General features: G+C 68.5%; 1 protein-coding gene across 1 annotated transcript; it reads right to left on the bottom strand.

The window, feature by feature from the left end:
• Window positions 1-1,482: 1,482 nt before the first annotated feature.
• Window positions 1,483-21,077, bottom strand: ATP13A2 (ATPase cation transporting 13A2). Its single transcript, XM_051828498.2, has 29 exons — window positions 20,890-21,077; window positions 14,654-14,748; window positions 14,390-14,572; window positions 14,082-14,140; window positions 13,844-13,958; window positions 13,573-13,652; window positions 12,688-12,765; window positions 12,490-12,559; window positions 11,610-11,744; window positions 11,470-11,536; window positions 11,248-11,379; window positions 9,767-9,922; window positions 9,324-9,434; window positions 7,983-8,029; window positions 7,719-7,907; window positions 6,458-6,664; window positions 5,694-5,789; window positions 5,458-5,617; window positions 5,240-5,360; window positions 5,017-5,141; window positions 4,227-4,387; window positions 4,012-4,128; window positions 3,850-3,929; window positions 3,536-3,688; window positions 3,357-3,453; window positions 2,462-2,685; window positions 2,235-2,386; window positions 1,957-2,126; window positions 1,483-1,858 (listed from the first exon to the last, which is right to left on the bottom strand). Exons 1-29 carry the CDS (start codon window positions 20,897-20,899, stop codon window positions 1,721-1,723), a joined length of 3,528 nt encoding a protein of 1,175 aa, XP_051684458.1. The 5' UTR covers window positions 20,900-21,077; the 3' UTR covers window positions 1,483-1,720.
• Window positions 21,078-21,507: the final 430 nt, after the last annotated feature.

The raw sequence follows: 21,507 nt of genomic DNA, 5'->3' as shown, positions 1-21,507 counted from the left end.
GAATGCTGGCCCTGCAAGTGGCGGCTTTACCTGCTATGCCACAGCGCCGACCCTGTCTGGCACCCTTATTTAGGCCCAGGCTAGTGGGTTCCATGTGTCCCTGTTCCCCAGGGCTGGCTGATGGTGCCACTTGCCTCCCGCCATGTCTATTGCCAGCACCTTTGTCACCGGGCAGTGGCCTGCGTGTTGCCAGCTCAGCCCTCTCCGGCCTCCCTCACTGCTGCCATGAGCAATCCCGTAGGGCAGGAGACGAAGCGGCCTGGCAGATAGCGCCGACCCCCACACTGTACTGAAGTGGGAACTGAGGCCCCCAGGCTGCCGACTCCTGTCCTGGCCCCATCCTCACTGCCCCGCCCTCAGGACCCGAGCACAAGTGGCAGCTGCCTGCCGAGGGGTAGCAGGTGTGGTTGCTCCCCTCACGCGTGACCTGGCTTCCTCCCTGCCGATCGCTGCCACAGGTTGCGGCCACGCCATCAGGCCCCCCTCTGTAGCCCCATTCAACAACAGGCTTCGGGCAAGGATTTGAACCCAGGCTTCGGGCTGGCCAGTCTCGCCTTAACGACTTCTACCACCCTGCTCCGTCGTTGGCTGGCGGCCCGCCCCTGGCAGCCCCCCGCCCAGCTTGCCTGGAGCTGGCCTCTGTCCCCACTGCCACAGGCCTGGCGGAAGGCAGGGAGCCGCCTTTCTCCACTGGTCCCCCCTGCCCAGATGGGCCGGGCTGCAGAGCTGCCTCTCCGGAGGAGAGGGGCGTGGCTGGCAGCCAGAGGGCTGGATGAGGTCAGAGGCACCCACCCTCCCCCGGGGGACGGGGCCATGGGCTCAGAGCCCGGATTTTATCTGAGGGAGGAACTGGACCACAAACATGTCCCAGGATCCTGGAGAGGCAGGGGGAGGGGCGAGGTGGGAGAAGGGGTGTGGCCTGGGCTAGCTGCCTCCTGGGTGCTGGCATTTCACCCCCAGCGGGGCAGGAGGGTGAGCAGCACAGAAAGTGGCAAAGTGATTTGGTTCCACGCTGTGAGGACAGAACAACGTGTGCAAGCCGCTGCACACTGGGGCATGGGCGTTCGGCCGTGCTTAGGACAGCCCCCGCTCCCGGAACTCAGGAGTGCCCGTCTGAGCCCCAGCTGCCTAACGTGCGCCCCGCGAGGCAGCAGACAGTGGCACAGCTGGCTGGCTCCCTGCCGCCCACAGGAGAGACCCGGATGGAGTTCTGGGCTCCTGGCTTTGGCCTGGCCCAGCCCCAGGAGTTGTGGGCATTGTGGGAGGAACCAGCAGGTGGAAGAGCTGTCGGAAAAAGTGAAAAATGAGGGGAAAGATGCTAGACAGAGTGCGGGGGGGGGGGGGGGGGCGCTGGGCAGTGACCTGGAAAATCGGGGTGCCGGGCACAGACCCACGCCAGGGGCTGCCGGCTGGCGCCGAGCACGCCCCCCGGGGCAGGTGGGAAGGGCCACGGTGCCCACACAGGAGACAGGCACTGCAACACCAGGAAAATATCACTTTATTTGCTACACTGCCAGCAGCGCTGGTAGGGCCGTCCCTCCCTGGGATGCCCTGAAGGTGGGGGACAGTAGCCACCACCGCCCCAGGGCGGGGCCCGGCCAGGAGTGTGCCCACGGCCGCCCCAGGGGCGCGGGGAGCCACGGGGGTGGAGGCGTCTCTAGGGGTGGGGCCGGTTCAGAGGCGGGGAGCTCTGGCGGCCCCGCGCCCGCCGAGGCCAGCGCTACCTCCCGGGGCCGGCGGGCAGCGGCGGCCAGGGCTGCTGGGCGAGCTCCTGCTCCAGCTGCTTGAAGCGCTTCTTGGAGGTCCGTTTGGGCCGGAGCCGCCGCAGGCAGGCCGGCAGGCACTGGTCCAGCACGTTCTGCACGAACAGGGCCGTGTGGACACGGCGGGCAGCTGGGGCCGCGTCCCCACCCCCACCCCCACCCCCGGCCTGCCGCTGCGCGCCGCGGGCCCCACCTCCAGCAGGAAGGCCCCCACGAGGTTGAAGGCCACCAGGGCCAGCAGCAGCAGCTTGAAGCAGGTGTCAGCTATGTTCTTCAGCGCCAGCGGCCCCTGCAGCAGGCCGGGGGCCAGGATGAGGCCCGCCAGGATGGAGCCCAGGAGCGCCAGGGCCACCAGGAAGGGCACTGGGGGAGGGGTGGTCTGTCAGCAACAGCCCCTCGGCTCACCCCAGCGCCCTCTCCATCCCTACGGCAGCACCGCAGGCCCCGCCCCCAACCCGCCCCCAGCAGCACCGTTGGTGTACAGCGGCCGGCGGAAGGGCGCCCCCTTGGACACGGCCGCGGCCAGGATGAGGTACTGGAAGCCGGACAGGGAGAAGACCACGGTGTTCTCGTAGTTGGGGAGGTTGTCCGGCGCGGGCACGGTCCTGTTCAGAGGCACGAACCTGGCGGGGCGGGGGCGGGCACGCGGTCAGGGTCGGCACGCGGGGCGGGCGCGGGGCAGGGCGGTGCCTACTCACCAGGGCTGGGCTGTGGTCAGGAAGTAGCCCCCGAGCTGCACCCCGGCCACCAGGGCCACCTGCCCCAGCAGGCTGCTCAGCACCGGCACACTCAGCAGTGCCCCCGGTGGCCGAGCGCGCCCCAGTGCCAGCGCCGGCCCCGTGCGGCTCATGAGCACGGCCACCGTGGTGGTGATGACCAGGTCGATGGCCAGGAACTGCACGTCACCCAGGTTGGTGTTGATCTGCCCGCAGGGGAGGGGGAGGAGAGGGGAAACTGAGACCCGGCCCTGGCCCAGCCCCAAGGAGCCCCCGGTCTGATGGGGGAGGCCTGTTCCCTGCCTTTCCTTTCGGGAGTCTGACAAGGAAGGCCTTCCAATCTGATGGCGGCAGGCAGCCTGAGAGAGGAGGCACGGCTCCTGATCCCAGACAGCTCGCAGTCTGATGGGGGAGGGGAGTCTCTCAGCGGGGGGGCAAGCTGCCCTCCCAGCCCCGCCTGGCAGAGAGGCTGGGGCTCTGCCGTGGGGGACCCCAGGTTCCCGGGGGACAGAGCTCCTGCTGTCAGGAAGTTTCTTGCTATGAGGGACACATGGGGATGGACGCTGGCATTCAGCGGGCGAGCGAGGCAGGCTCAGGCGGCACGGCCAGCCTGGCGCAGAGCAAGTGGGTCTGGTTAAATCCCACAGCCGCCGGGGTCCGCCCTGGTCTTCCCTGCAGACTGTGAGCTCCTGGGGTGAGGCATGAGAAGCCAGCACGCTACAGGGACCCCCCACCTCCGCAGACCTACTGTGCACCGCGCTCCACGCCCAGGGCTCTCATCGGCTCCCACGGGCCTGCCGCCGGAGCCACACGGCCAGGAAGCGGTGGAGCCGGGAGACGAGCCCACGCCCGGGGACGGAGCCCTGTGGGAGCTCACCGTGTAGAGGATGAGGACCGAGATGAACTGGGTCAGGCTGTACAGGGCCATGTACTTGAAGACGCTGAACGACGTGTCCAGGGAGCAGCGGCCCTCCCTGCGGGGCAGGCGTGGGCATGAGGGGCCCAGGCTGGCGACGGGCCCGGCCACCCCCCGCCCAGCAGCCCCCGCCGCCTCACCTGATGACCACGGGCACACACTCGATACTGGCCATGCTCGAGGTGAAGGGCGAGACCACCGAGGCCTCGGCCTGGGACAGAGAGATGCCCACGTCGGCCGCCTTCAGGGCTCCGCAGTCGTTGGCGCCATCCCCACACATGCCCACGCAGTACCTGGCAGCCAGGCGGGCAGGCGGGGCCGTGAGCTGACCTCGCCCGCCCCCTCCGGCTGCTGGCGGGACCCCTGGGGCCACGCGGTAGCCCGAGAGGGTGCGGGGACGATGCCCCAGCTCCCGCCGGCCGCCCCTTGCCCACTGCCCGCGTGCGGCACTCACTGGAGCTTCTGCAACTGGCACACCAGCTCCGTCTTCTGCTCGGGGGCCATGCGGGCAAAGACGGTGCCCTGGACCAGGACCTGGGGGCACAGGGACCGGCGGCTGCAGCAGCCATGGGGAGCGGAGCCGAGCCGGGCCGAGGGGGCGTCGGGGCGCCCCTACCTTGGGCAGCAGCTTGGGGAAGTGCTTCACGAGGACAGCGAAGGTGGGCCCGCTGAGGGCCAGGTGGCTGCATCGGGGGTCCGGCTCCACGGCGCAGCTTGTGGCCTGCTCGGGATCCTGGGGGCACAGGGAGCCCAGCCCAGCTCAGCTCCCCCTGCCGGCCCTGGGGAGCTGGGGCCTGGGGTCAGGCGACCCAGGGCTGGAGTCTGCCTCACCTTAGCCCCGTTCACGGCCACGGAGGACTCCACCGGCAGGAACTCCAGGGAGGCCGGCCGGCCCTGCTCGGGGTGCGTTGCGTGGACGATGACCAGACGCTCCTGGGGGTCCACCATGCCGCAGCCGCGGGCCACCGTGACCGCCGTCTGCAGGTTGTCCCCTGCGGTGTGTGGCAAGGCCAGGGTCCAGCGCTGCCCAGGGGGGCCCTCCTTACCCGGATCCCCATAGACAGGAAGACTGTGGCCCAGTGCGATCCATGGCCACGGTGGAGTGAGCCAGGGCAGTTAACGCCGGCTCCGGCCCCACGCGTCGAGGGGGCTGAGGAGGGGGCGGGTCTCTGGGCTTGAGGCCACATTTACTGCTTCCTGCCGGATGCCATGTGTGTGTGTGCGTGCATGTGTGTGTATAAGTGCATACTGTGTGTGTGTGTGTGTGTGTGAGTGTAGCCGGGGGCAGGGCAGACAAGGAGACCGACGCAGCCCCAGCAGCACACCCAGGCTAGAATCCCTCTGGCGCCAGGTGATTTGCACAACCTTCGTGGCAGACACCACTGTCCCCAAGCTCAGAGGGGGCCCGGGACCCAGAGCAGCCACCCAGCAGGGCGGGTGCCACACTTCCCACCACTCCTCCGAGCTGCAATGTGCTCGTCTGTCCAGCAGGGGGCGCAGTCCCGGCGCAGGCGGGATCGTGTATGAAGGCCCACCCCGCCTACAAGAAGCGCCTGGGGCGAGGCAGGCACCCAGGAGGCGGCCCCAGGAGGGCAGGCTGGGCACCCAGGGGCCATGGTACCTGTCACCATGACGGTGCGGATGTGTGTCCTGCGCAGAGTCTGGATGACCGGCGTGGTCTCCGGCTTCAACACGTTCCTCATGACCAGCAGCCCACGCAGGCTCAGCTCCCGCTCCACGGCGTCCCTGGAGCGTGGGCAGGCCCAGGTCAGAGGTCAGCAGTGACCAAGGCCCCCTCTCAGTCACAGGGGCGAGGGCCCCACCCAGGCCCGGGACAGGCGCACCTCGTCAGCTGCTGTGCCACCGCCAGGCTGGGCGCCACGGGCAGCGTCCTGCTGGCCAGGGCCACGACGCGGTAGCCGGCAGCCGTGTAGCTCTGCAGCACCGGGGCGAAGTCGGGGGGCACTGCCAGGGAGACGCAGCGTCACTCGGATGCGCAGGGGCCGGCAGGGCCAGAGGCTGGACACCCACCGGCCGTCCTGTGCCACCGTCCTGCCGTCACCTGTCTCGGGGTCGCAGAGCCCTGCCACCAGCTCGGGGGAGCCCTTGACGTAGGCCTCGGGCTGAGCGGCCCCCGGCCGCGCCACCACCACGCTCATGCGCTGCAGCGCCGACGAGAAGGGGAAGCGGCAGAGGACGCTCACGGGCGCGGGGGGCTCCTCCTGCAGGTGCGAGAGGACGCTGTGGCGCCCGCTGTGGAGCCCCCCCCCCGGGGCGCCCCTCACCCCCTCAGCTCACCGTTCCCTGCAGCCCGGGCTCCCGGGGCGGGGGTCTCATCACCGCCAAGACCGGGGCCCCGAGCACCGAGTCGGCAGCGGGTGCCTCCTCCAGGACCTGGGAGGCGGCGGGAGGTTCGGTCAGACCCCCAAGCCCTCCTCCCCGGGGACTGCGTGGGGCGCAAGGCGAGGGGCGGGCCCTGGAGGGGGGGGGGGCTCGCGCTCCTTAGGCTTTTTTTTTTTTTTAAGATTTATTTAAAGGCAGAATTACAGAAAGGGAGAAAGACAAAGATCACCCATCTGCTGGTTCCCTCCCCAGGTGGCTGCAATGGCCGGGGCTGGGCCAGGCTGAAGCCAGGAGCCAGGTGCTTCCTCCTGGTCTCCCTCGAGGGTGCAGGGCCCAAGCACGTGGGCCATCCTCCACTGCCCCCCCCCCCCCCCAGCCAATTAACAGGGAGCTGGATGCGAAGTGGAGCAGCCGGGACTGGAAATGGTACTCACAGGGGATGCCGTGTCGCAGGTGGCGGCTTACCCTGCCGGCCAGGCGCTGGCCTCAAATTGAAACCCTGTCTCTGAGAGCCCCTTTCAAGGTGACCTTGGACAGGGGCCGCCACCCCCCTCAGCTCAGTCTCTCTCCTGGGAGGCCGGTTTCAAGCTGGGGCAGGGGAGGGGTCCACGCGACAAGGCCCGTGCCGCAGAGGCTGGCCTCGCCCTGATTATGAATAATGGGGAGGGGGAGGGGCATGTCAGAGACCCAGAATGAAGACGGGTCGGGGGCCGCCTCACCCAGCCAGTGGATTCCACCATCTTGAGGTCCATGGGGTCGCCCACCAGGGTGTCCTGGAGCCGGCTGAGGGCGTGGCAGGTGGCCAGGGCGTGGAGCAGGGGCCCTGCGGGCAGGCGGCGGGGCTCTGGGAGCAGCGGCAGGAACGCCTGGCCCTTCAGGGGCACCACTCCCATCACGTCCAAGCCGTCCTCGGTGAGGGTGCCCGTCTGCGGGGACAGGGGGACCCTGGTGTGAGGCGGGGCTGGCCAAGGCCTCTCCTGACCTCCGGACTCCCACCCGCGTGGTTCCTCCTGTGGGGGTCAGCCTCGAGTCCCCACGCTTCATGGTCTGGCTTTGTTTCCGGGGCTGGGGAGTCTGTGCCCTCGGTCCCACCTGTGGCCTCTGTGCTCTGTGGCACCCAGAAAGAGCTGGCCCATGGTCAGCACTCAGCCTGTTTGTTGATTGAGTGACTGATCTCCCACACGGGATTCCAGCTGCCCAGTCCCTCGCCCACGAGCCGTGTGAAGCTGACCGCGAGCCCCAGCCCCTGAGTTTAGAGAACTCTCTGTGGCCCCAACACTCAGGGTAACGTTCAGCCTCCAGCCTCGGCCAGCCCGGCGCTGCGTGCCTGCCCGGGCCCTGCCGTTCACCCTGCGTGTTCCACAGGGGCCATGCTGCTCTGGCCTCCCCACCCGCCCTCAGCAAGGCCACTCCGGGGAGCCCCTGCAGCTGGGTGCCCCCTCTCTGCCCTACTTGCCTCCCTCCTAACTTTGGTTTTAAAGATCTATTTATTTGCAAGGCAGAGAAAGAGGGTGAGACAGAAGGACTGGGGTGGGGGGAAGGGAGGGGGAGAGAGAGAGGTCTTCCACCCACTGGTTCACTCCCCAGATGGCTGCCATCAGGAGCCAGGGACTCCAGGTCTCCCACGCGGGTGCAGGGGCCCCAGCACCTGCGCCATCTCCCACTGCTCTCCCAGGGAGCTGGGTCGGAAGTGGAGCAGCCCAGGAACCTACACTATGACGGGGATGCCGGTGTCACCAGCATTGGCTTAGACTGCTGTGCCACAGGGCCGGCCTCTGAGACCCCCGCCCGCCCCGTGCACCCACACGATGACCACGAGGCCGTCTGTGTCGCTCACGGCTGCCCCTCCAGGGCACACAGGAGGCCCTCGGTGATTTTTGAACAAGTGACTTGGCGCGCTGCTCTGAGTGTGTCCCGAGGAACGTGGGAGTGCAAGCCCGGCCGAGGCCTCCGAGGGCCCCCCGCGCCCAACGCACCCACCTTGTCGAAGCACACCAGCCGCAGCTTGCCGGCCAGGTTGATGCGCGCCGGGTGGATGCAGAAGATGGCCTGGCGGCGCAGGCGGCTCTGCGCGTAGAGCGTGCACACGGTCATGGCGGCCGGCAGCGCGGGCGGCACCACCACCGTCACCAGGTCCAGGGCCCGGAGGACAATCTCGTCCACGGCCACCTGCCAGGAGGCACCGTGAGCGGCGGGCTGGGGCGGCCCTGGGCCCCGGGAGCCCCGCCCGGCCCCGCGGCTTACCCGGTTGCGGTAGAGGATGAAGATGCTGTAGACGGTGCCCAGCAGAGCTGCGGAGACAACGAGGGACACGGTGGGACGTGGGGCCGGGGGGAGGGGGGGCTGCTTACCCAGGACAGAGAGGGACACGGTGGGACGTGGGGCCGGGGGCGGCGGGGGGGGCTGCTTACCCAGGACAGAGAGGGACACGGTGGGACGTGGGGCCGGGGGCGGCGGGGGGGGCTGCTTACCCAGGACAGAGAGGGACACGGTGGGACGTGGGGCCGGGGGGAGGGGGGGCTGCTTACCCAGGACAGAGAGGGACACGGTGGGACGAGGGGCCGGCGGCGGCGGGGGGCTGCTTACCCAGGACAGAGAGGGACACGGTGGGACGAGGGGCCGGCGCGGGGCTGCTTACCCAGGACAGAGAGGGACACGGTGGGACGTGGGGCCGGGGGCGGCACCAGTGCAGCGCAGTGGGGTGGGGGCGGGGGGGCTGCTTACCCAGGACAGAGAGGGACACGGTGGGACGTGGGGCCGGGGGGGCGGGGGGGCTGCTTACCCAGGACAGAGAGGGACACGGTGGGACGTGGGGCCGGGGGGGGGGGGCGGGGGCTGCTTAACCAGGACAGAGAGGGACACGGTGGGACGTGGGGCCGGGGGGGGCGGGGGGGCTGCTTACCCAGGACAGAGAGGGACACGGTGGGACGTGGGGCCGGGGGTGCTGCTTACCCAGGACAGAGAGGGACACGGTGGGACGTGGGGCCGGGGGCTGCTTACCCAGGACAGAGAGGGACACGGTGGGACGTGGGGCCGGGGGGGGGGGCGGGGGCTGCTTACCCAGGACAGAGAGGGACACGGTGGGACGTGGGGCCGGGGGGGCGGGGGGCTGCTTACCCAGGACAGAGAGGGACACGGTGGGACGTGGGGCCGGGGGGGGCGGGGGCTGCTTACCCAGGACAGAGAGGGACACGGTGGGACGTGGGGTCGGGGGCGGGGGGGGCTGCTTACCCAGGACAGAGAGGGACACGGTGGGACGTGGGGCCGGGGGCGGCACCAGTGCAGCAGGGGGGGCGGGGGGCTGCTTACCCAGGACAGAGAGGGACACGGTGGGACGTGGGGCCGGGGGCGGGGGGGCTGCTTACCCAGGACAGAGAGGGACACGGTGGGACGTGGGGGGGGGGCTCACCCAGGACAGAGAGGGACACGGTGGGACGTGGGGCTGGGGGCGGCACCAGCGCAGCGGGGTGGGGGGGGCGGGGGGGGCTGCTCACCCAGGACAGAGAGGGACACGGTGGGGCGGGGGGGGGGCGGCTCACCCAGGACAGAGAGGGACACGGTGGGGCGGGGGGGGGGGCGGCTCACCCAGGACAGAGAGGGCAGCCACGAACTTCATGCTGTGCTTGTAGAACTTGAAGCTGATGGGCCGCGGGTGCAGGATGGAGCTCACCAGGCCCCCTTTGGCCGTGCAGAACCCTGGGGAAGACAGGGAGCCACGGAGGGGAGGCGGAGGGAGAGCAGGCGTCTCTCAGCACTCGCCCACCCCAGCTGCACTTGGCTCGGCTGTCACCCAGTCTGGGGTCACGAGCGATGGCCAAGGCTTGCCCACTCGCACTTCAAACCCAGGTTCAGGTGGACCCCTTCTGCTGCCACACCCTGCTCGCCCGGCACGTAGGGCCCTGCCGGCGACGGCGGACACCACGGGGCTGGCCCGTCGGGCTTCACTTCTGTTAAGCTGGGACCCCAGAGGCAGCAGGGGTGGGCATGGGGCCAGGACCCCGCCCCCTGCCCAGCCTCCTGATGCGTACCTGTCCGGGTCACCACCGCCAGGACATGCGGTCCCACGTAGGCCCGGGCCTGCAGGACGAGGGTCCCGCAGAAGAGCGTGTGCCGCCGGTGCGTCTCCGGGCAGTAGGGGCCCGGCCCCTCCGGCAGTGCCGTCTTCAGCACAGGGACGCTCTCCCCTGGGAGGGACGCTGGGTGAGGCCACGGGGGTCTCGGGGCCGCCCCCTCCCCCCGACAGTACCAGAGGTGTGCGGGGAGCTGTGCCGGGAGCCCCAGCTCCCCCTGAGCTGGGACCGCGTGTGGAGAAGAAATCACGGCCCCATTGTACAGAGAGGGACACTGAGGGTGAGAGACGCCAACCCGGAAGCGGACTGGGCGGCCAGTCACGGAGATCACCCTCCTGGGGGGCTCGGGGGACGCACCTGGCCACGTCCACGTGTGGTGGGGGCAGGGGGAGTCTAATGCCTTCTGTCAGAATTATTTTTATAGTAAGTGTGCGCTGCGTTTACAATTCAAACCAATAAAGATATAAACCGGGGTGTAACCTCAATTAAAGCCTTGGGCAGACTGCCGGGTATAATCCCTTACCGAATGCCTGTGAGGATGCAGTTATTGAGCGCCTACTGTGTGCAGCTTTCTGGAAGGGACTAAGAGGCTACCCAGGCACGGGGCGGGAAAGCGGGGAAGGGGGGCTAAGCTCAGGGCGTGTGTGCACGCGCCACGCCAATCGCCGTTCTTATCATACAAACAACACGCCCCGGGAGCCTTCCCCGGATACGGCCACTGCCCCGCGGTTTCCAGTGATCACCAGCATCCACCCAAAGCTACCGCTCTGCCGAGCCGGAAGTGCCTGCACGCACCGAGAGACGTGGCACCCGGCTGCTCGTGGGGGCGGGGGCGGGCGGGGTCACACTGTGACACTCATGGCTGGGGGCCCGCTCGGGTCAACGGTGCTTCTGCGCAGCCCTGGGGGGCGGCTGAAGGTGCAGGGACACGCAGGCCGTGAACAGCTTGAGAGGCCACAGAGGTACGGAACGAGGCCTCGGGTGCAACCCATGTCCGGGACAGAGGGGGCGCACCCGCACGTGTGCAAGCTGCCCTGCGCACAGCTCACGGGGAGAGGGACGTGGCTGCATGAACCCCCGCCTCGGCTTTTCCCAACCCGCATTCCCCAGGGGCTTTGCCCTCGCATTAATGCCCGGAGGAAGGCGGGAAGAGGCCTCGAGCCCTTCCCAGTGGCTGTCGGGGCGGGGAGGGCACTGGGCGTCCCAGCGGGCGCGTCCCCTGCTCTGCTGTGCTCGCAAAGGCAAACACTCACACGGGAAGATGGCACACAGCGGGTGCTTACTGTGACCACTCTCGCTCCTAGGCCCCTGCACAGCCCCATTTCGCAGGGAAGAGGCCCAGGCACCGGGAGGGTAAGCAACGCAGCCCGAGGGCGCGGGGCTGGCAGGAGCGGAGAGAAAAAGGAAAAGAGAACTCGGCGGGGCAGCCGGGGACTCACCGGTCAGAGAGCTCTCGTTGACCACGCACTCGCCGGCCACCAGGGCGGCGTCGCAGGGCACGAGCCCGCCCTCCTGGGGCAGGACCAGGCAGTCTCCCGGCACCAGCTCGCTGGAGTCGACCCACTCCTCCTCTGCGGGCGGGCAGACGGGAGCTCAGCACGGCCGGGGCTCAGCACGGCCCCGGCGGCGGCTGTGGGCCCCCTCCCTGCCCAGCGCCTCACCTCCTCCGGGCCGGCACACGCGCACCTGCATGGACAGCTTGACCATGTCCCGCAGAGTCTGGCTTTGCTGTGGGCAGGGGGACGAGAGGCGGGTGGGTGGCAGCCCCGGGGGGCCCAGCGGCCCGCCTCCCGCCACTCACCTTTCTGGTCTTGTACGCGGACAGGCAGATGGAGACGGTGGAGATGAGGAAGATGCACAGCGCGTACCAGTAGTAGCGGTCCGCCAGCCACAGCGCAATGCTGAAGGCCTGGAACCCGTAGTAGGGGTTCAGCGCCTGGGGAGGGGGGAGGCAGGGTCAGGCCCGAGGCCCCTGGGGTGGCCCAGCCGCTGGCCAGGTCTCCTGTGCCCACGAGAGCAGGGGGCCCTGCAAGTGGCAGAGGACCAAGGCCCAGGCTCTGTCGGGGCTCGTCCCATCCCCCGGCCGGCCGTGTGCCTGCTCTATAGAGGCCGGGGGCATCTGCTGGGCCCCCGACACCCGGCCCTTACCAAGCACCTGAAGTGTCATGGAGTGCGGATGGCGAGTCAGGGTGGACCCACCACTGGCTCCATGGTACAGACCAGGAGACTGAGGCTTGAAGGGTCAAGTCACTGGCCTGAACCCAGCTCGCTCCTAGGGGCAGACCCAGGGGCTCTCCCTCTCCCAGGTTCTGTCCTGGGGTGAGGATGTCACCATGTCGCTCTGGGTGTCCCCTCTGACGCCCAGGAGCCTCATGGGTGAACAGAGTTCAAGCCCCACTCAAAGGGAGTGGGAGGAGGGGAGTGGACGTCGCATGGAAAGGGGCCTGGCTCTGGGCAGGCGGGAGGCGCTCAGGCTGCCCCCGGGCAGCTCCTGGCCCCAGCCCACGCCTTGGGCGGGGCCTCCAGTTCCTCTACCGGCTGGGCAGCCCTGGAGGGGCCTGGGGTGACCCGTCCTATGCATAGGGTCCACACGTCTGGCCTGCCACCCCCAAGTGGCCCCGAGGAGCAAGCGCCAGGCTGGAGCCACACGCAGCCGGGGCGAGGCCCAGGGACGGCCCTACCTCATCCGCCAGCAGCCGCGGGTATGACTTAACGGGCACGCCGATGACGTTGGGGCCGTAGATGGTCTTCCTGCAGGGGGAGGGGCTGTGGTCACAGAGCTGCCGGCCAGGGAAACAGGGGCCCACGGAGCGCAAGTGATAGGAAATCAGCGCCTGTCCCCGCCCTTGCCCCCCTCCCCCCGCCCTGGCCCTGCCCACCTCACGGCTCGGTCCTGGGGGCTGAGGCCCAAGTGGCAGCGGCGGATGTCATCACAGGTGCGACCCTGGTCCAGCAGGCTGTTGGGTGGGGGAGGGGAGAGGAGTCGCTGCGCCCGGGCCACCCCGGGGGTGGCCCGGACCTGCATCGGCCACACCGATGCACTGTTTGCTCCTCTGACCGGGTCCCAGCCCATCTGCCCCGGGAGGGAAGGGGGGCCACGCTCAGGCCCACAGAGCAGCGGTCACCTGTGACAGAGCTGCCACACCTCTCTGGGCCTCGGTGAGCTCCCGGCCAGATGGGGGCAGACAGCAGCTGCCTCCCAGGGCCGTGGGGGTGAAGCGTGCTCAGCCGTGGGGCGCTCTGGGCAGCGCCCGGCTCTCACGGGCGACACCGCGCGCCCTCCACACTCGCCTGTGCGTGCACCTGTCTCGGGACCAGCTCACCCACGCCAGCCAGAGCTGGAAGCAGGGAGGGTTCCAGTTTTGCCGTGGCAATGACGTAGGGGCCATGGCCCTCGCGCCCCGGGGGACTGAGCTCCTGGGGCCACGGTGGGCATCGGCCTGAGCAGCCCCTCCGTCCCAGCGCTGACTGCTCCAAGCACACTGCCCACATGCGGACCCTCATCTGGAGGCCAGTTTCCGGGGGCCCCCAGCTAGGATGGGCAGGCAGGGCAGAACAAGCAGACGGAACCGTCCGGAGCCCCCAGGCTGACCAAGCTCACCTCAACACGACCCTAGGGGGCAGGGGTTCCCCGACCCCCAGTACACCCTGACGCCGGAGAGGCTCAGGAACGCGCCCACGGCCTCTCCGGGCCACGTAATACCGCACCTGCTCCCCCCCACCCTGCGCATGCGTGCCTACATGGTGCTGGCCAGAGCCCCTACCTGACTTGGAGGAAGGCCTGCCGGGACTCGAGCCACACGTAGCGCTGGCCCTGGAAGAGGTAGTAACGCAGCAGCCGCTTCTGGGCAGAGAGGAGAGAGGTCGGGTAGGGCCAGCCCGGCCTAGGAGCACGTGGGCACTGGGGGCAGCGGGCAGGGCCCCGGTCGCAGGACAGAGGGGACGGGGCTGAGAAGGGGAAGGTTTGGAACGAGAGGGCCAGGATCGGTGGCACCAGATATGGATGCACAGAGCGCGCCAAGGACCTCTACTCACCGCCTCCTCCCTCGTGTGCAGCCGGGCTGAGTCCTCCCACTCGCCCTCCGGCACCGCCCCCACGGCCGCCTGGCTCCGGCCATCCTCCCCCGGGGCCGGTGGGGGCAGCTCCAGGCTGGGGAGGAGGGGAGGCCGCCCTGCACCTCACTGTCGCCACAGAGCCAGCGCCCCTCCCTGGGACGGAGGCCCCGGGCTCAGAGGGTGCGAGGGCTCCCGGGAGGGCTGGAGGCCGCCTCACCTGCCTTCGCCGATGGCCGCCGTCTGCACCTGGACGGTGAAGAGCTGCCACGAGCTATCCTGGAACCCAGAGGACAGGACTCAGCCGGCCCCGCCCAGGCCCCGCCCACCCAGGGGCCCCTGCGGGAGGGGGGGAGGCAGCAGTGGAGGCCCGAGGCGAGCTCCTGCCCACTGCGCAGATGGGAAAGCTGAGACCCAGACCCTGGCTGCCCTGCTCTGGGCAAGTCCGGGGCAGCTCGGGCCGGGAACCCTCGTCCTCCACGCCCCCAGCGTCGGCCACTGCGGTCCCTCCCCAGCCCTGGGCCTCACCTCTTTGTCTTTTATTTCGATGACGAGCGTTTCGGCGCGGGCCAGGTGGCAGGGCCGCAGCCGCAGCCGCACGCCCCACCAGGGCTTCCACCGGAAGAGCAGCAGAGGGACCCCCGCCATCATCCAGACCACGAGGTGGTAGCCGATGACCCTCCAGGGGGTGCCGCAGTAGCCGCTGAGCCTCTGCGAATGCAGGTCACAGGGCCTGGCGGGGCGGGCCGGGCCGGGGCCGGGGGCCGATCCCACTGCCCCCCTCGCACCTACCACGGATGAAACTGAGGAGCTGAGGGGATCGATCGACGTCTCCATCGTCAGGGTCCCATAGCCGGCGGGCGTGCTGCCCACCAGGGGGCTGCTGTCTGCGGGCGGGAGGAGAGGGTGGCTGGGGTGGCTCCCGCTCCGTGAGCCCAGACAGCCCAGCACTGCTGTCCGGCCGTGTCTGTCACCTCTGGCTGGGTGTGGCCCGCAGCTGAGAGCAGGTGCACGGCCACGCCCACCTGTCAGCCCCCTGGAGCCCCGGGCCCATTTCACCTCTCCTCATCCACTCCTGGGCTCGGGGCTGTTCCTCCGCCTTCAGTCCCGCGCCCACTGGGGCCTGGCAGTGAGATCAGCCAGACGCCGCGGTGAGGCTGTGGCTACAGACGGGCAAACTGAGGCCTGGGCGCCAGCGTGTGTCTACTGTGGAAATTCTCCCCTTACCTCGCTGCCGTGGGGCTGGGGGCTGGGGGCTGGGGGAGGCAGGGCGTGCAGGGCCCGAGGGGCTCCTCTGCGGCTGGGACCCCCGCAGCCCCCACTGGACACGCAGCTGCCCGGGCCCTGCTGGGGGCCCCCGGGCGCTTCCCAAAGCCCCTGGAAAAGTCCCCGCGCAGGCTGGTGCAGGCTGCTGACGCCCAGGCTCCCTCCCCCCACCCTCAGCTGCAGCCTTCTGAGTTCCCACCCAATCAGCCTGCATGGTCCCGCTGGTCCTGCCGACACAACCCTGCCTTCCCTGCTGCCCTGGCTCTGCAGCCTCCCTAAGCCCAAGTCCCAAAGGCCGGCCTTCCCCAAGGGCTCACCGCCCACAGGCTCTGGTCCTGGGCCTTGGTGCACAGCCGGCACCGTAACCCTGCCAGGCAACCACGGTTATGATCCTCGTTCTAAAGATGAGCACAGGGACCAGAGAGGTTGAGTCACCTGCCCAGATCACACAGCGGGTACACAGCAGGATCAGGACAAAGTCCAAGAGCCAGCTCTAGGCTGGGTTCGCTTTTAATTAAACAAGAGGTTTATTTGTTTCATGCAAACAAAGAAAAGAGTCTAGCGTTGGTAGCCAGGGCTGGTACGAGAGCTCTGGGCCCTGGCTCCGTCTCTGTTCTGTTCTCAACGGTGACAGCTGCTGGGAGGGGCAAGGCAGCGGCCTGGCTGGTTCCCTGTCACTTCTCACTGCCAAAGGCCATCTCACGGCCGCCTCCGGCTGCACCGCGACCAGGCTGGGACGGCTCCGTGCCCTTGACGGTGAAGGAGCCATGGAGGGCCGGGGCTGGTCTGCGTCTCAGCCGCCCCTTTAGCTCTGCACACGTCTGCCCGCGTGCTGAGCGGTAGGGGCGCAACAGGTATCGCCGCCCATGCAGGGGGCTGCCGGGCACAGCAGCAGAAACTGCCCCTGGGGTGCCCACAGCTGCTCCCCGCCCCCTCCAGCCTCCTGGGGGCAGCGGAGGACGGCCCAGTGCTGGGCCCCGGCCGCCCTCGTGGGAGACCTGGAAGAGCTCCTGGCTCTCGGCTGCAGCCGGCTCAGCCTTGGCTGCTGCGGAAGTCTGGGGAGTGAACCAGTGGGTGGGAGCACTCGCGCACGCGCTCTCTCTGTGGGGAGTGAACCAGTGGGTGGGAGCACTCTCTCTCTCTCTTTCTCCCCCCCTGGCTCCACCTTTCAAGTAGATGAAAATAAATAAACACTTAGATCTAGAGAGCAGAGAGGGCTCCAAGCTTCAGACAGAAGTGAGTGATCTGACCGGTGCTCCCGCATAGACATATCACCCTCACCCCATAAATAGGTGCAGTTATTCAAGCTCATGGAAATGTACAAGACCCTCCTAGGACACACTAAAAAAATCCTCTCCAGCGGTTATGACGCCACGTGGGACACGTGCATCCCCTACTGGAGTCCTGGGTTCGAGTCCTGGCTCTGCTTCTAATCCAGCTTCCCGCTCATGCGCACCTGGAAGGCAGCAGGTGACGGCCCAGGCACGGGGGCCGCTGCCACTTACAGGGGAGGCCCAGCCTTCTGGCTGGCCGCTGGCTCCAGCCTGGCCCAGCCCGGGCTCCTGCAGACATTTGGGGAGTGAACCTGTGCAGTGAAGATTCCTGTCTCCCTGTCTCTCTGCTTCCTGATAAAAACATTAAAAAGAGTCCTGGGGCCAGCGCCGTGGCTCACTTGGTTAATCCTCCACCTGCAGCGCCCGCATCCCATATGGGCGCTGGTTCTCGTCCCGGTTGCCCCTCTTCCAGTCTAGCTCTCTGCTGTGGCCTGGGAGGGCAGTGAAGGATGGCCCAAGTCCCTGGGCCCTGCACCCGCATGGGAGACCAGGAGAAGCACCTGGCTCCTGGCTTCGGATCGGCACAGTGTGCCGGCCGTAGCAGCCATTTGGGGGCAGTGAACCAACGGAAGGAAGACCTTTCTCTCTCTCTCTCTCACTGTCTAACTCTATCTGTAAAGTAAAAAAAAAAAAAAAAAAAAAAAAGAGAGTCCTTTATTATGAATAAAATGGACCCAGGAGTACATAGTGTGTATTTGCCTGAAACTGACCTTCCCCAAGTCGGTTCTCAGAACTGGAGACGACACCCACCCAGCGCTGGGGCCCCCAGCGCTGGGGCCGGGTCGCAGCCCAGCGGACCCGGCGACTCAGAGCACTGGCGTGAGCCCCGCTGCTTCGCTTCTGACCCGGCGCCTGCCAGTGCACCTGGGAAGGCAGCGCATGATGGGCCACGCGCTTGGGCCCCTGCGGCCACACGGGGGACCGGATGGAATCCCAGGCTCCTGGCCTTGGCCGTTTGGGGAGTGAACCAGCAGATGAAGATCTCTCTCTTGCCCTCTGTGACTCTGCCTTTTGAACACATAAAATAACTATTAAGAAGGCCACCCACTGGGTACTCAGGGCGGGCCCCGATCACCGCTCAGCCCCTGGGGACACCTTGAGCACTGGGGCCTCGGTCCTAGCCCACAGGCGCAGTCCCGCGCGCTCCCATCACCCCTCAGCACTCCCCGGCGTGGACAGCACCGCCCAGGGGCCATTCTCCGAGCTCCTGGGGATGCACTGCGGAGGGCTCTCGTCTTGCTGACTCACAAAGGAAGGAACTGGGCAGCGAGGCCCCGAGCCAGGAAGCCGGAGACCCCACGCCTGAGGGCTGCTTCCGAGGACGGGGGCCCTGTGCCTCCGGAGGCCTCTCCCAACCATGACTCAAAAACCAAACGCACCCAAGTCCCACCCCCGGCCAGCCCTCGCCCGGGCAGCACCTGACTCAGAAAGCAGATGCCGGCATTGCGGCTCCCCCGAGAGCCTGGGCCACACAGACGCGGGAGCCTGCGGCCTGGGGGCTCGGGCGGCAGAGCAGGGTGGGGCAGGGGCACGGCTTCTGCCCCTTCCTGGTGTGGCCCAGGGCAGGCAGGACGAGGGCCACAGTCAGGCTACGGGGGGGGGGGGGTGCGTTTCCTGCCCCTCCTGCACAGTCCCAGTATTGGGGGAGGGGTCCCCACTGTGTGTGTGTGATGATGTATTGATTTGAAAGGGAGAGAGGGAGTAGGAGTGACCAGTGTTCCATCTGCTGGTTCACTCTCCAAATGTTCATAATAGCCAGGTGGAAGCCAGGAGCCTTGAACTACATCCGGGTCTCCTACATGGATGGCAGGGGCCCAAGCTCTTGGGCCGTGTTCCACGGCTTTGCACTGGGCCCCGCTGTATCTCTGCCAGAGCCCACCCCAGAGGTGGGCTCCTGGAAGTGGGTGGGGGCAGGAGAATGTCTCACACTTCAGGGCTGGGCCAGGCTGAAGCCAGGAGCCAGGAGCTTCTTCCGGGTCTCCCACGTGGATGGCCGGGGCCCTAGGACTTGGGCCATCCTTGGCTGCTTTCCCAGGCTATAGCAGAGAGCTGGATCGGAAGTGGAGCAGCCAGGACTTGAACCCGCGCCCCTGTGGGGTGTCAGCATGAGGCGACAGCTCCACCCGCTACACCACAGCGTCGGCCCCCCCGTGGACTTCCTAAAGCCCTCTCGTGTACTTGCTCGCGTCTTCCTCAGCACAATCTCATGAATTCCTCTGCCCCCCACTTTTCAGGTGGGGAGACTGAGTCCCAGGGACGTGACCTTGCCCAAGGGCCGCAGGGCGTCATCATGAATCATGCCCAAGGCAAGCTGGGTCTTGCCCAGCCTCTCCCGGCTTCTACGTGGTCCCGGCCCTCGGAGCACAAGCAGAGATGCGCGTGCAGCCGCCCTGGGGTAGGCGAGCGGCCCGCGGGGTGGCGCAGGACCAGGCAGCTGGCTCCCTGCCGAGGAGGCGTGGCTTCTGCCTGACCCACTTCTCAGGCTCCCACGGGCTCTGCACCCCCAACTGTGCCGCTGGTTCCCCGGGGCCACCCACCAGCTCCGCACCAGACCCAGAGGCGCCCGGGCCTGCGGCAGGAATCAGGAAGGGAGGGAAGCCCGCGGCGGGTCGGGCCACGGGGACACATCCCCGCTCCTGAGTGCCACCCCACCTGCACAGTGGGCTCTCCCCACTTCACAGACGGGAACGCGGAGGCTGGCCAGCACCTGTCTTGGCACCAGGTCCTCTCTGCCCAGCACCAACTGGGGCTGCCGCTCACCCTGGGGGTCAGGAGACGGTGAAGGAAGGCCCGGGCGCGTCGCAGGCACAACAGAGGACGGGGGCACAGTCCCGAGCCCACCCCCTCGCTGCCTTGCTTTGCTGTGAGCTGCCGAGGTGGCAGCCACCTGGGGTTTTCAATTGGAGAGCCAGAGAGCAGAGAGAGGGAGGGAGACCTATCCACTGGCTCATGCCCCAAATGCAGGCAACAGCCAGGGCTGGGCAAGGCGGAAGCCAGCATCCAGGAACCGGACTCAGGTCTCCCATGTGGGCGGCAGGAATCCAGGGGCGGTGGGACGCGGGCATCGTAGCTGCTCTGCCAGACGCCTGCCCCTCCCGGCCACTTCCTCCGGGGTCCTTGCCAGAGACCCCCCAGGATGCACGCAGCAGCCCCTCTGGGAAGTTCTTCCTGCGTCTGTCGCACACCCCTCATTCCCTGAGGACTCTCCCAGGAGGCGGGGGGAGCTGGAGGGGAAGCCGGGGCAGACCCTCGCCAGGCCAGCCGGGCCCTGTTTATCTCTTCTCGCAGCTCAGCGCCCCAGGAAGCCTGCGGCCGGCGCGGGCACACCCAGGCTCCAGGGAGGAGAACGGGTTGTTCAGGCTCCTCTGTTCAGCGGCGTCTGGAACCGAATTTTCCCACGCAGCCCCCGTCCCGGGCTGCGGCACGGAGCTGCGAAGTCCCTCGCCCGGCTTATTCGGGCAGAAGCTGGCGACATCTAAGTTCCTCTTCGCGCACACAGCCACACAGCCACGCACTTGACCCGGGCCCGGGCTGATGACCGGGCACACGCACTGCAGGGCAGAGGGGCCGGAGCCCAAGCATTCGGGAACCTCTCATTTCCTGCGGGAGGCCCATCTTCCTGTGGCAACAGGGCCCTGGCGGGGGCGGGGGCCTCCGCCCTCCCGCTGGATCCCCAGTGGCAGGGAGCTCCTGCGCCCACCAGGCCGGGACGGGCAGCCAGGGGCCATCTTTCTGGATTCCTGCCCCTCCCTCACCCCAGGTGCCCTCCAGGCTTTGAGGCTGGGGGCGTGGGGAGGGAGAGATGGGGTCTGCGTTGCCTGGGTGGGCCCTTTACCGGGGTCTGGGGTCTGCGTGAGTGACTGGGGATGAGGCCCTTCCGGATAAAAGCGGTCTCCTGGCCTCATCTGCTGCAGGGGGCACATCATAGATAAGGCTGCAAAGGGTGAGCCTCCTACGCCCGGCCTGGGAGGCACGGAGGGTGTGGCCCTTGGAACAGGCTGCCAATCCCAGATTCATTCATTCATTCAGACAAGGGAGGCGGCTGCCCCGAGCCCCCCATGCCGCGGCCTCGCACCTGCTCCCCGACCTGGGCCTCGGACACTGGGGGCGGGAGCTGATCCGTGCGAGTGGGCCCGCCTCCCAGGCCTGGCCTCGCCGCGACCCCCAAGGACCCCCTTGCACCGGCGCCCGGAGCCTCCTCCCCGTCGGCAGCCGGGGCGCAGGAAGCCGGGGAGGGCACGGCTGTGCGCGGCGCGCCCGGCGGCGGGGGGCGCCGTCCCCGGGCTCGGCCTCTCCGGAGCGGGCCCCGGGCCGCTCGCGGGCTCGTGCCCCTGCGGTGGGCGGTGTCGCCTCCCCTCCCTGCACAGGTGCGACGGCGGGCGGGCCGGCGACTCCGCCGGGTCCAGAGCCCCCCGGCCCCGCACTCACCTGCGCTCATGCCGGCTCCTCGCGCTCATCGCCGGCCCCGGCGCTGCGGCCCGCGGCCTGGGCCCCGGGCGTGCGCAGGGCCCCGGGCGGGGGCGCGGTCCGAGCGGCCCGGGGGCTCGGGGCAGGCGCCGCGGAGAGCCGCTCGGGGCGCGGGGCGACGGCTCAGCTCCGCGGCTCCGACCGTGCCGCAGTCGGGAGCGCGCCGCGAGCGCCGCCCAGCCCAGGGCGGCCCGCGTCCGCGGCGGCGCCCGGGCTGCTGGGACTTGTAGTCCGGCGCCGCCGCCGCGCACGCCCAGGGCCGGGACAGAGGACTTGCGCAGGGATGGGACGGAGGCGAAGGCGTGTGTGGGGACCGAGATGTGGGCCGGCTGCGGGCTGGTCCTGCCGATCCCTGTGGTGTGGGCTGACGTCTCGCTTCATCTACACCTGCAGCGACACTTCCAGCGGGGACGGGCTGCCTAACGTCCCAGAGCCCCCCTGGCCTCTGCCAGGACTTTGCCCAGGGAACCCAGCCGCCCCGGGCAGCAGCATGACTGGGTTTGGAAATGGTAGCTCAGATGGCCCTGCCAAGAGGCGAACAGGACAGTGACAAGGGGCTGGGCACTGGCGTCAGAAAGT

Source organism: Oryctolagus cuniculus, chromosome 7, assembly GCF_964237555.1.
Source record: "Oryctolagus cuniculus chromosome 7, mOryCun1.1, whole genome shotgun sequence".
Taxonomy (NCBI): domain Eukaryota; kingdom Metazoa; phylum Chordata; class Mammalia; order Lagomorpha; family Leporidae; genus Oryctolagus; species Oryctolagus cuniculus.
Note: the sequence above shows the minus strand (reverse complement) of the source record. Positions and strands in the feature narration are given on the sequence as shown.

What these genes read in the sequence shown, in the direction of transcription:
- ATP13A2 (XM_051828498.2), bottom strand. An exon ending in GCGGCCATCGGCGAAGGCAG is followed by an intron (nt 13,959 to 14,081) that starts GTGAGGCGGCCT and finishes CCTCCTCCCCAG; the next exon opens with CCTGGAGCTGCCCCCACCGG. An exon ending in CCGCGTACAAGACCAGAAAG is followed by an intron (nt 11,537 to 11,609) that starts GTGAGTGGCGGG and finishes CCCTGCCCACAG; the next exon opens with CAAAGCCAGACTCTGCGGGA.